The sequence below is a fragment of the Nerophis ophidion genome, linkage group LG11, assembly GCF_033978795.1.
Source record: "Nerophis ophidion isolate RoL-2023_Sa linkage group LG11, RoL_Noph_v1.0, whole genome shotgun sequence".
NCBI lineage: Eukaryota > Metazoa > Chordata > Actinopteri > Syngnathiformes > Syngnathidae > Nerophis > Nerophis ophidion.
In genome coordinates, this window is record NC_084621.1 from 23431058 (window position 1) to 23444851 (window position 13794).

At 41.5% G+C, this 13794-nt stretch overlaps 1 protein-coding gene across 1 annotated transcript; it reads left to right on the forward strand.

Annotated features, from left to right (window-relative positions):
- The first annotated feature begins 723 nt into the window (after positions 1 to 723).
- hapln2 (hyaluronan and proteoglycan link protein 2) lies at positions 724 to 13550 on the forward strand. The gene is made up of 6 exons (XM_061915417.1): positions 724 to 1989; positions 2049 to 2136; positions 4873 to 5229; positions 5310 to 5426; positions 10669 to 10854; positions 10918 to 13550. The coding sequence occupies exons 2-6, from the start codon at positions 2076 to 2078 to the stop codon at positions 11211 to 11213; spliced, it is 1017 nt and encodes a 338-aa protein (XP_061771401.1). The 5' UTR covers positions 724 to 1989; positions 2049 to 2075; the 3' UTR covers positions 11214 to 13550.
- Positions 13551 to 13794: the final 244 nt, after the last annotated feature.

The window sequence follows — 13794 nt, forward strand, 5'->3', positions numbered from 1 at the left end:
ATAAATATATAAATATATATATATATATATATATATATATATATAGAAAATATATAGAAATATAGAAATATATACATATATAAAATATATACATACATATATATATATATATATATATATATATATATATATAATTTGGCTTGCCACATTAAATATTTGACATGGTTTTCAAACTCGTTTTTATCCAGGGCCACTTCTAAATTATGACTGCCTTTGAATGATGTGAAAGACCACCTTCCATGACGTGATGGGCCACTTTGAATGATGTGAAAGACCACCTTCCATGACGTGGCGGGCCACTTTGAATGATGTGAAAGACCACCTTCCATGACGTGGCGGGCCACTTTGAATGATGTGGAAGACCAGTTTAAATGACATGGTGGGCCACAACTTGAATTTAATACAGTATTCCACATAATGATGGCTGTCATAATTTAGAACTGACTTTGGATAATAACTAGTTTGAAACCCCTGACAAACCTTTAATTCTGACCTGCCATTTTTTTAAATGTGGCTTCCACCTCATTTAATGTAGTCTGAAACTTTATTTAAAGTGGCCTGCCAGGTCATTTAAAGTGGTCTTCCACCCCAATCAAAGTAGCCCTCTGACAGCAGTCATCATTTAAATTTGGCCCTCAATAAAAAGAAGTTTGAAAACCCCTGTCAAATATTTACTGTGGCCCGCACATTTTTTTAACGTGGCTTCCACATCATTTAACGTTGTCTTAGACTTTATTTAATGTGGCCCACCTTGTCATTAAAAGTTGTCTTCCACGCCATTAAATGGCCCACCACATGAATTTAAAGACGTCTTCCACATCATTCAATGTGGCCTTCTGATGGCTGTCATAATTTAGAAGTGGTCCTGAATCAAAACGAGTTTGAAACCCCTGTCAAAGAACTAGCCTGGCCTGCCAAATGTTTTAATGTGGCTTCCACATAATATAATGTTGTCTTAGACTTTATTTAAAGTGGCTCGCCATGTCATTTAAAGTGTTCTTCCAGGCCATTAAATGGCCCACAACATGAATTTAAGTGGTCTTCCACTTCATTGAAAGTGGCCCACCACATGAATGTAATGTGGTCTCCCACATCATTTAATGTGGCCCTCTGATTGCAGTCATGATTTAGAAGTAGCCCTCAATAAAAACAAGTTTGACACCCTTGTCAAAAAATTATCCTGGCCCGCCACATCAGTTAATGTGGTCTTCCACATCATTGAAGGTGGCCCACCACATGAATTAACGTGGTCTCCCACCTCATTTAAAGTAGCCCTCTGATTGCAGTCATGATTTAGAAGTGGCCCTCAATAAAAACGAGTTTTACACCCTTGTCAAAGAATTATTGTGGCCCGCTGCATCAGTTAATGAGGTCTTCCACATCATTAAATTTGGCCCACCACATGAATTAATGTGGTTTCACACATCATTTAAAGTGGCCCTCTGATTGCAGTCATGATTATGAAAGTGGCCCTCAATAAAAACGAGTTTGACACCCTTGTCAAACAATTATTGTGGCCCGCTGCATCAGTTAATGAGGTCTTCCACATCATTGAATTTGGCCCACCACATTAATTAATGTGGTCTCACACATCATTTAAAGTGGCCCTCTGATTGCAGTCATGATTATGAAAGTGGCCCTCAATAAAAAACAACAGTTTGACACCCGTGTCCAACATGACTCGGCAAACACAACAACACCAGTGACGGCGGCGTGGAGAAGAGCGTCACGCCGCAAACCAAAAGAACGTTCCGGAGAAGCGTGGCGAGGGCCCCGCCCAGCTGGTCATGAACATCAGAAGACAACAATGGTGGGTCATGTGACCAGCGTGAGGCCAGAGAGAGAGAGAGAGAGCTGGGGCGAGACAGAGGCTGAGTGACACATGAATGGTTGAGGACGCCAACATGGAGGAAACATCAGCACGCCAGTGAGGAAGTTGTGGAAGGTCTTCAACATGTGACGCAGACCAGGTGTGTGCCCAGGATCCAGGTAAGTCCACATGCTCCCCGCCTTGAGTCCATGAGAAATTCATGTTTGTGCACCCCAAGGAGCATCAAAGTCATCGCTACGTCGCCATGAGGCGCGCCCTGGTTCTTCTCCTCACCTGCCTCACCTGGACCTCGGCTCTGCTCGCAGGTACCTTCGCCACAATGTGGATGAGCTTTGGGGACAAACACTACCTTTTTTCACGCACATTGTTACCAGGCACATGAATTTAAGTTGTCTGGCCTTAAGGTTGGCGCCTGTGGTCAGGATGATGAATTATGTGTCACAGCAGGTGGATCGCAATCTGTAAACATCCAAATCGCGATTCTGAATTAACTCGAAACATTTTTTATAATCCATCCATCCATTTTCTACCGCTTATTTGATATGTACATATATACTTATATATACACACACACACACATATGTATATATATATATATATATATATATATATACACACATATATACTGTATATATACATATGTACAAACCCCGTTTCCATATGAGTTGGGAAATTGTGTTAGATGTAAATATAAACAGAATACAATGATTTGCAAATCATTTTCAACCCATATTCACTGGAATATGCTACAAAGACAACATATTTGATGTTCAAACTGATGAACATTTTTTTTTTTTTTTTTTTGCAAATAATCATTAACATTAGAATTTGATGCCAGCAACTTGTGACAAAGAAGTTGGGAAAGGTGGCAATAAATACTGATAAAGTTGAGGAATGCTCATCAAACACTTATATGGAACATCCCACAGGTGTGCAGGCTAATTGGGAACCGGTGGGTGCCATGATTGGGTATAAAAACAGCTTCCCCAAAAAAGCTCAGTCTTTCACAAGAAAGAATGGGGTGAGGTACACACCTTTGTCCACAACTGCGTGAGCAAATAGTCAAACAGTATAAGAACAACGTTTCTCAAAGTGCAATTGCAAGAAATTTAGGGATTTCAACATCTACAGTCCATAATATCATCAAAAGGTTCAGAGAATCTCGAGAAATCACTCCACGTAAGCGGCATGGCCGGAAACCAACATTGAATGACCGTGACCTTCGATCCCTCAGACGGCACTGTATCAAAAACCGACATCAATCTCTAATGAATATCACCACATGGGCTCAGGAACACTTCAGAAAACCACTGTCACTAAGTACAGTTTGTCGCTACTTCTGTAAGTGCAAGTTAAAGTTCTACTATGCAAAGCGAAAGCTATTTATCAACAACATCCAGAAACGCCGCCTGCTTCTCTGGGCCCGAGATCATCTAAGTGTTCTGTGGTCTGACGAGTCCACATTTCAAATTGTTTTCGGACATATTCGACATTGTGTCATCCGGACCAAAGGGGAAACGAACCATCCAGACTGTTATCGACGCAAAGTTCAAAAGCCAGCATCTGTGATGGTATGGGGGTGCATTAGTGCCCAAGGCATGGGTAACTTACACATCTGTGAAGTCACCATTAATGCGGAAAGGTACATACAGGTTTTGGAACAACACATGCTGCCATCTTTTTCATGGACGCCCCTGCTTATTTCAGCAAGACAATGCAAAGCCACATTCAGCACGTGTTACAACAGCGTGGCTTCGTAAAAAAAGTGTGCGCGTACTTTCTTGGCCCGCCTGCAGTCCAGACCTGTCTCCCATCGAAAATGTGTGGCGCATTATGAAGCATAAAATACGACAGCGGAGACCCCGGACTGTTGAACGACTGAAGCTCTACATAAAACAAGAATGGGAAAGAATTCCACTTTTAAAGCTTTAACAATTAGTTTCCTCAGTTCCCAAACGTTTATTAAGTGTTGTTAAAAGAAAAGGTGATGTAACACAGTGGTGAACATGCCCTTTCCCAACTACTTTGGCACGTGTTGCAGCCATGAAATTTTAAGTTAGTTATTATTTGCAAAAAAAAAATACAGTTTATGAGTTTGAACATCAAATATCTTGTGTTTGTAGTGCATTCAAATGAATATGGGTTGAAAAGGATTTGCAAATCATTGTATTCCGTTTATATTTACATCTAACACAATTTCCCAACTCAAATGAAAACGGGGTTTGTATATATGTGTGTATAAATGTGTATATACGTGTGTATATTCTTATGTGTATATATATATATATATATATATATATATATATATATATATATATATATGGATATATATGGATATATTGTGTATGTACTGTATTTGTATGTATATATGTACATATATATTTTTGTGTGTGTGTATATATATACTGTATATATATGTATAATTATGTGTGTATATATAAGCATGTATATACTGTATATATATATATATATATATATATATATATATATATATATATAAACATACAGTATATACATGCTTATATATACATACATGTTTATATAAGTATTGCAACAAGTAATACATTGCGAAAATCGTTTTGAATTGAGAACTGTTTCTGAATCGAATAGTCACCCCAGCAATCGGAATCGGTTCACCTACAAAATAAAATGTAAGAGTATGATAAGTATGTATGATTCCTGATGATATCGTATCAGATCAATATTGGTAACGGCCAGGCCGCAAGGCCTCGATATCGGTATCAGAAGTGAAAGGTGTCATGATCTACTATTGATTCTAAAACAGCTAACTGCTAACGTCTTTTCTTGCTAGCTTTAGCAAACATATTTTGTTCATTTAGGAAGTCTTTCGAGGTCATTAGCTAAAAACACAAAAATAAAGTATGTCGATATAATCCGCTGAAGAACTTCTCTGTGACATTCCGACGTGAAGGAAACACGCAAGTTCCGTGCTACTGATTAGCATTAGCGATTTTACATGGCGACTTCAACACCCTACAAATTGGCATTCTAGGCACCGCTAACGTATTCGGTTCTCTCAGCCCCCACCGAGCTGAGGTACCTCCTGGAGCCGCCCGTTTACGCCGAGGTCGTCGGCCGGCGCGGCGAGGACGCCACCCTGCCGTGCGTCCTTAAAAGCAAACCGGCCAACTACAAAGTCAAATGGACCAAGCTGGAGCCGGGCGTCATCGGCCCCGAGAACATCGTGATGATTTCCGACGCGCACGCCTTCAAGCGACACGGCCAGCTGGGACCACGGGCGTCCCTGCGGCGAGCCCACGGCATGGACGCCTCGCTGCGGCTCGCCGACCTGCGGCTACACGATGGCGGCACGTACCGCTGCGAGCTCATCGACGACATCGAGGACGAGAGCGTGGCGGTCACTCTGAGGATAGACGGTACGGGGGGAAAGGAGTGACGGTACGGGGGGAAAAGAGGGCGCGGCTGGCGTGGATGCTGACAAATATTTTCCTTACAGGTGTGGTTTTCCCCTATCAGAGCCAAAATGGCCGCTACAAGCTGACCTTCGGCGAGGCCAAGACGGCGTGCGAGGAACAGGATGGCGTCTTAGCCTCTCATGACCAATTGTACAGAGGTACAGACAACCACGACGTGCCCCACCAGATATGATGATGCTTTGTGTGTACTCTTTCAAGAAAGTCGGCAAATTTTACGGTAATTTTACTGTAAAAAATAAAAGTGGCCACCATTGGTTTTTAAATGATCAGTAAAAGACCTTAGATTTTACGGTAAAATCATTGCGACTTAGCTGCCTGTTTTTTACCGTAAAAACAAGTACCGTTTTTCAGTTTACAGTTATGCATCATAAAATCAATTGTAGATTTTACTGTAAAAATGTTTATAATTTGCTAAAATTTCACGGTAAAAAAAAAAACATTTTTCAATTCATCATACTTTACTGTGAAATCAACGTCCAGAGATTTTACTGTACAAAAAATTTAACCGCTAAAAAAACGGTGGTACCGTTTTCCTATTTACAGTAATGCACTGTAAAAAAAAAAAAAAAGACAGTAGATTTTACGGTAAAATTATGGCAACTCAGCTGACAGTTTTTTATCCATTAAAAAAAGGTAAAGTTTTTTTTAGATTTTATGTTTAAAAAAATTGGTTAGTTGCTAAAAAAAAATACTTAAAAAATAACAGTAGTACTGTTTTTCAACCTGATGTAATTTACTGTAAAAAAAAAAAAATCTAAATCGAAGACTAGATCTGACCAATCTAAGTCTATGACCACGAACTGATGAAGCCTACTCGAATCTAAATCTAAGTCTAGATCTGACCAATATAAGTCTATGAGCACAAACTGATGAAGCCGGCCCCAAGTCTAAGACTAGATCTGACCAATCTAAGTGTGTGAACACGTCCTGATGAAGCCAACTCGGATTTAGGTCTAAGACTAGATCTGACCAATCTAAGTCTATGAGCACAAACTGATGAAGCCGGCCCCAAGTCTAAGACTAGATCTGACCAATCTAAGTCTATGAACACGAACTGATGAAGCCAACTCGGATTTAGGTCTAAGACTAGATCTGACCGATCTAAGTCTATGAGCACAAACTGATGAAGTCGGCCCCAAGTCTAAGACTAGATCTGACCAATCTAAGTCTTTGAGGATGAACTGATGAACCCTAGTCGGATCTAAGTCTAAGACTAGATCTGACTGATCTAAGTCTATGAGCACAAACTGATGAAGCCTACTTGGATCTAAGTCTAAGACTACATCTGACCAATTTAAGACTATGAGCACGAACTGATGTAGCCTACTCGGATCTAAGTGTATGACTAGATTTGACCTATCTAAGTCTATGACCACGAACTGATGAAACCTACTCGGCTCTAGGTCTAAGACTACATCTGACCAATCTAAGTCTAAGTCCACAAACTGATGAAGCCTACTTTGATCTAAGTCTAAGATTAGATCTCACCGATCTAAGTCTATGAGCACGAACTGATGAATCCTACTCGGCTCTAGGTATAAAACTACATCTGACATTCTAAGTCTATGACCACGAACTGATGAAGCCTACTCGGATCTAAGCCTAAGACTAGATCTGACCGATCTAAGTTTATGAGCACGAACTGATGAAGCCAACTCGGATCTAAGTCTAAGACTAGATTTGACCAATCTAAGTCTATGAACACGAACTGATGAAGCCAACTCTGATCTAGGTCTAAGATTAGATCTGACTTATCTAAGTCTATGAACACGAACTGATGAAGCCTACACGGATCTAAGTCCAAGACTAGATCTGACCAATCTAAGTCAATGAGTATGAACTGATGAAGCCTACTCGGATCAAAGTCTGAGAATAGATTTGACCAATCTAACTATGACCACTAACTGATGAAGCCTACTCGGATTTAAGTCTAAGACTAGGTCTGACCAATCTAGATCTTTGAGGATGAACTGACGAACCCTACTCGGATCCAAATCTAAGACTAGGTCTGACCAATCTAGATCTTTGAGGATGAACTGATGAACCCTACTCGGATCCAAATCTAAGACTGATCTGACCGATCAAAGTCTATGAGCACGAACTGATGAAGCCAACTCGGATCTAAGTCTAAGACTAGATCTGACCGATCTAAGTCTATGAGCACAAACTGATGAGTACTACTTGGATCTAAGTCTAAGACTAGATTTGACCAATCTAAGTCTATGACCACGAACTGATGAAGCCTACTCGGATCTAAGTCAAAGACTAGATCTGGCCGATCTAGGTCTATGAGCACGAACTGATGAAGCCTACTCGGATCTAAGTCCAAGACTAAATCTGACCGATCTAAGTCTATGAGCATGAACTGATGAATCCTACTCGGCTCTAGGTCTAAAACTACATCTGACCAATCTAAGTCTATGACCACGAACTGATGAAGCCTACTCGGATCTAAGTCTAAGACTAGATCTGACCGATCTAGGCCTATGAGCACGAACTGATGAAGCCTACAGGGATCTAAGTCTAAAACTAGATTTGACCGATCTAAGTCTATGAGCACGAACTGATGAAGCCTAATCTGATCTAGGTCTAAGATTAGATCTGACTTATCTAAGTCTATGAACACGGACTGATGAAGCCAACTCGGATCTAAGTCTAAGACTAGATCTGATTAATCTAAGGCAATGAGTATGGACTGATGAAGCCTACTCGGATCAAAGTCTAAGACTAGATTTGACCAATCTAAGTCTATGAGCACGAACTGATGAAACCTACTCAGATCTAGGTCTGAGACTAGATTTGACCAATCTAACTATGACCACTAACTGATGAAGCCTACTCGGATCTAAGTCTTAGACTAGGTCTGACCAATCTAGACTTTTGAGGATGAACTGATGAAGACTACTCGGATCTAAATCTAAGACTGATCTGACCGATCTAAGTCTATGAGCACGAACTGATGAAGCCAACTCGGATCTAAGTCTAAGACTAGATCTGACCGATCTAAGTCTATGAGCACAAACTGATGAGTACTACTCGGATCTAAGTCTAAGACTAGATTTGACCAATCTAAGTCTATGAACACGAACTGATGAAGCCAACTCTGATCTAGGTCTAAGATTAGATCTGACTTATCTAAGTCTATGAACACGAACTGATGAGGCCTACACGGATCTAAGTCCAAAACTAGATCTGACCAATCTAAGTCAATGAGTATGAACTGATGAAGCCTACTCGGATCAAAGTCTGAGAATAGATTTGACCAATCTAACTATGACCACTAACTGATGAAGCCTACTCGGATTTAAGTCTAAGACTAGGTCTGACCAATCTAGATCTTTGAGGATGAACTGACGAACCCTACTCGGATCCAAATCTAAGACTAGGTCTGACCAATCTAGATCTTTGAGGATGAACTGATGAACCCTACTCGGATCCAAATCTAAGACTGATCGACCGATCTAAGTCTATGAGCACGAACTGATGAAGCCAACTCAGATCTAAGTCTAAGACTAGATCTGACCGATCTAAGTCTATGAGCACAAACTGATGAGTACTACTCGGATCTAAGTCTAAGACTAGATTTGACCAATCTAAGTCTATGACCACGAACTGATGAAGCCTACTCGGATCTAAGTCTAAGACTAGATCTGACCGATCTAAGTCTATGAGCATGAACTGATGAATCCTACTCGGCTCTAGGTCTAAAACTACATCTGACCAATCTAAGTCTATGACCACGAACTGATGAAGCCTACTCGGATCTAAGTCTAAGACTAGATCTGACTGATCTAGGCCTATGAGCACGAACTGATGAAGCCTACAGGGATCTAAGTCTAAAACTAGATTTGACCGATCTAAGTCCATGAGCACGAACTGATGAAGCCTACTCTGATCTAGGTCTAAGATTAGATCTGACTTATCTAAGTCTATGAACACGGACTGATGAAGCCAACTCGGATCTAAGTCTAAGACTAGATCTGATCAATCTAAGGCAATGAGTATGGACTGATGAAGCCTACTCGGATCAAAGTCTAAGACTAGATTTGACCAATCCAAGTCTATGAGCACGAACTGATGAAACCTACTCAGATCTAGGTCTGAGACTAGATTTGACCAATCTAACTATGACCACTAACTGATGAAGCCTACTCGGATCTAAGTCTAAGACTAGGTCTGACCAATCTAGACCTTTGAGGATGAACTGATGAAGACTACTCGGATCTAAATCTAAGACTGATCTGACTGATCTAAGTCTATGAGCACGAACTGATGAAGCCAACTCGGATCTAAGTCTAAGACTAGATCTGACCGATCTAAGTCTATGAGCACAAACTGATGAGTACTACTCGGATGTAAGTCTAGGACTAGATTTGACCAATCTAAGTCTATGACCACGAACTGATGAAGCCTACTCGGATCTAAGTCTAAGACTAGATCTGACCGATCTAAGTCTATGACCACGAACTGATGAAGCCTACTCGGATCTAAGTCTAAGACTAGGTCTGACCAATCTAGATCTTTGAGGATGAACTGATGAAGACTACTCGGATCTAAATCTAAGACTGATCTGACCGATCTAAGTCTATGAGCACGAACTGATGAAGCCAACTCTGATCTAGGTCTAAGATTAGATCTGACTTATCTAAGTCTATGAACACGGACTGATGAAGCCAACTCGGATCTAAGTCCAAGACTAGATCTGACCAATCTAAGGCAATGAGTATGGACAGATGAAGCCTACTCGGATCAAAGTCTAAGACTAGATTTGACAAATCTAAGTCTATGAGCACGAACTGATGAAACCTACTCAGATCTAGGTCTGAGACTAGATTCGACCAATCTAACTATGACCACTAACTGATGAAGCTTACTCGGATCTAAATCTAAGATTAGGTCTGACCAATCTAGATCTTTGAGGATGAACTGATGAAGACTACTCGGATCTAAATCTAAGACTAAATCTGACCGATCTAAGTCTATGAGCACAAACTGATGAGTACTACTCGGATCTAAGTCTAAGACTAGATTTGACCAATCTAAGTCTATGACAAGGACCGATGAAGCATACTCGGATCTAGGTCTAAGACTAGATCTGACCAATCTAAGTCCATGAAAACGAACTGATGAAGCCTATTCGGACCAAAAACTAAGACTAGATCTGACCAATCTAAGTCTGCTGGCAGTTTTTTAGGATCACATGCAGGTTTGTTTACAGTAAACATAAAAGAGGAGCTCAAATAGTTCTAAGAGTTGAAGAAAGAAAGACTCTGATTGGTCAATTGTTGGAGAGCCAACACATGAAACGTGAACATGATTAATTAAAACTGTCACCTGTGTTCTCACAAGAAAATGTCTCCTCCATGTGGTCTCCTGCAGCCTGGACCGAGGGTCTGGACTGGTGCAACGCGGGCTGGTTGCAGGATGGACAGGTCCAGTACCCCATCATCACGCCTCGGCCTGCCTGCGGTGGAGCAGAACCGGGTCCCGGCATTCGCAGTTACGGACTGAAAGACAAGCAGCGGGATCGTTTCGACGCCTTTTGCTTCACCTCGCTGAGCAGCGGTGAGTGTGGGCGCCGGGGAAGGTCCCGACAAGCCAGAGTCTGAAGCGGCGTTCCTCCGGCAGGGTCCGTCTTCCACGTGGCGGGCTCCTTCTCCTTTCAGCAGGCCCAGCAAACGTGCGCACGCCACGCAGCTGACCTGGCCTTGGTGGGCCAGCTCTACTCCGCCTGGCGCTTCCACAACTACCACCGCTGTGACGGCGGCTGGCTGAGAGACGGCAGCGTGCGCTTCCCCGTGGCCAAGCCCAGGGGGCGCTGCGGGGGCCTCGCCGACCCGGGGGTGCGCTCCTTCGGGTTCCCGCCCAAGTCCTCGCATCTCTACGGCGCTTACTGCTACCAGGAAGTCCTCAGATCACAGTAGTCACCAAAAACACCTTGCATCCAACTATCTATCATCCGTCCATCTATCCATCCAACAACCATCTATCATCCATCCTTCTATCATTCATCCATCTTTTCCAACCAACCATCTATCTATTTATCATCCATCCTGCCATCATTCATCTATTCTTCCATACTTCCAACCATCCACCAATTCCATCTATCCATCCATCATTCATCCATTTATCCAACCAATTATCTATCTAGCATCCATCCTTCCATGATTCAGCCATACTTCCAACCATTCGTCAATTCCAACTATCCACCATCCATCCATCCATCCATTTTTCCAACCAACCATCTATCTATTTATCATCCATCCTTCCATACTACCAACCATCCATCAATTCCATCTATCCATCTATCATTCATCCATCCATACAGCCGAATCTTCCATCAATTCCATCCATCATCCATCCATCCTTCCATGATCCATCCATACTTCCAACCATCCATCAATTTCAACTATCCACCCATGATTTATCCGTGCATCCAACATCCATCCAGCTATCCAACCAACCATATATCATCCATCAATTCAATCATCCATCCAACAGCTATCATCCATCTATACATCCAACCATCCATAAAATACATCTATCATCCAGCCATCCAAACAACCATCTATCTACTTAGCCATCCTTCCATCATTCATCTATTCTTCCATACTTCCAACCATCCACCAATTCCATCTATCCATCCATCATTCATCCATTTATCCAACCAATTATCTATCTAGCATCCATCTTTCCATGATTCAGCCATACTTCCAACCATTCGTCAATTCCAACTATCCACCATCCATCCATCCATCCATTTTTCCAACCAACCATCTATCTATTTATCATCCATCCTTCATACTACCAACCATCCATCAATTCCATCTATCCATCTATCATTCATCCATCCATACAGCCGAATCTTCCATCAATTCCATCCATCATCCATCCATCCTTCCATGATCCATCCATACTTCCAACCATCCATCAATTACAACTATCCACCCATGATTTATCCGTGCATCCAACATCCATCCAGCTATCCAACCAACCATATATCATCCATCAATTCAATCATCCATCCAACAGCTATCATCCATCTATACATCCAACCATCCATAAAATACATCTATCATCCAGCCATCCAAACAACCATCTATCTACTTAGCCATCCTTCCATCATTCATCTATTCTTCCATACTTCCAACCATCCACCAATTCCATCTATCCATCCATCATTCAACCATCCATTAATTCCATCTATCATCCATCCATCTATCCAACCAATTATCTATCTATCATCCATCCTTTCATGATTCATCCATACTTCCAACCGTCCGTCAATTCCAACAATCTATCCATCATTTATCCATCCATCCATCCATCCATCCATCCATCCATCCATCCAACCAACCATCTATTATACATCCTTCCATACTTCCAATCATCCATCAATTCCATCTACCCACCATCCATCCATACATCCATCCATTTTTCCAACCAACCATCTATCTATATGTCATCTATCCTTCCATCATTCATCCATCCTTACAAACTACCAACCATCCATCAATTCCATCTATCATCCATCATTCATCCATCCATACAGCCAAATCTTCCATCAATTCCATCTATCATCCCTCCATCTATCCATCCTTCCATGATCCATCCATACTTCCAACCATCCATCAATTCCAACTATCCATCCGCCATTTATCCGTGCATCCAACATCCATCCATCTATCCAACCAACCATTTATCATCCATCCTTCCATACTTCCAATCATCCATCAATTCCATCATCCATCCAACAGCTATCATTCATCCATACATCCAACCATCCATCAAATCCATCTCATTCATCCATCAAACCATCCATCTATCCATCATCCATCCATACATCCAAATTTTCCATCAATTCTATCTATCATCCATCCACCCAACCAATGATCCATCTATCATCCATCCTTCCATCATTCATCCATACTTCCAACCATCCGCCAATTCCAACAATCCTTTCATTATCCATCCATCCATCCATCTATTCAACCAACATCTATCATCCCTCCTGCCATCATTCATCCATCCTTTCATATATCCAATCATTTATCAATTCCATCTATGTGTCATCCATCCTTCCATGATTCATCCATACTTCCATCCATCCAACCATCCATCAATTCCATCTATCATCTATCCAACCTTCCATCATTCATCCATCCTTCCATACTTACAACCATCCATCTATTCCATCTATCCATCCATCATTCATCCATCCAACCATCCATCAATTCCATCTATCCATACATCCGAATCTTCCATCAATTTCATCTATCATCCATCCATCTATCCAACCAATTATTGATCTATCATCCATCCTTTCATGATTCATCCATACTTCCAACCATCCGCCAATTCCAACTATCCATTCATCCAACCAACCAACCATCTATCATCCATCCTACCATCATTCATCCATCCTTCCATATTTCCAATCATCTAACAATTCCATCATCCATCCACACATTCAACCATCCATCAATTCCACCCATCTATCCAACC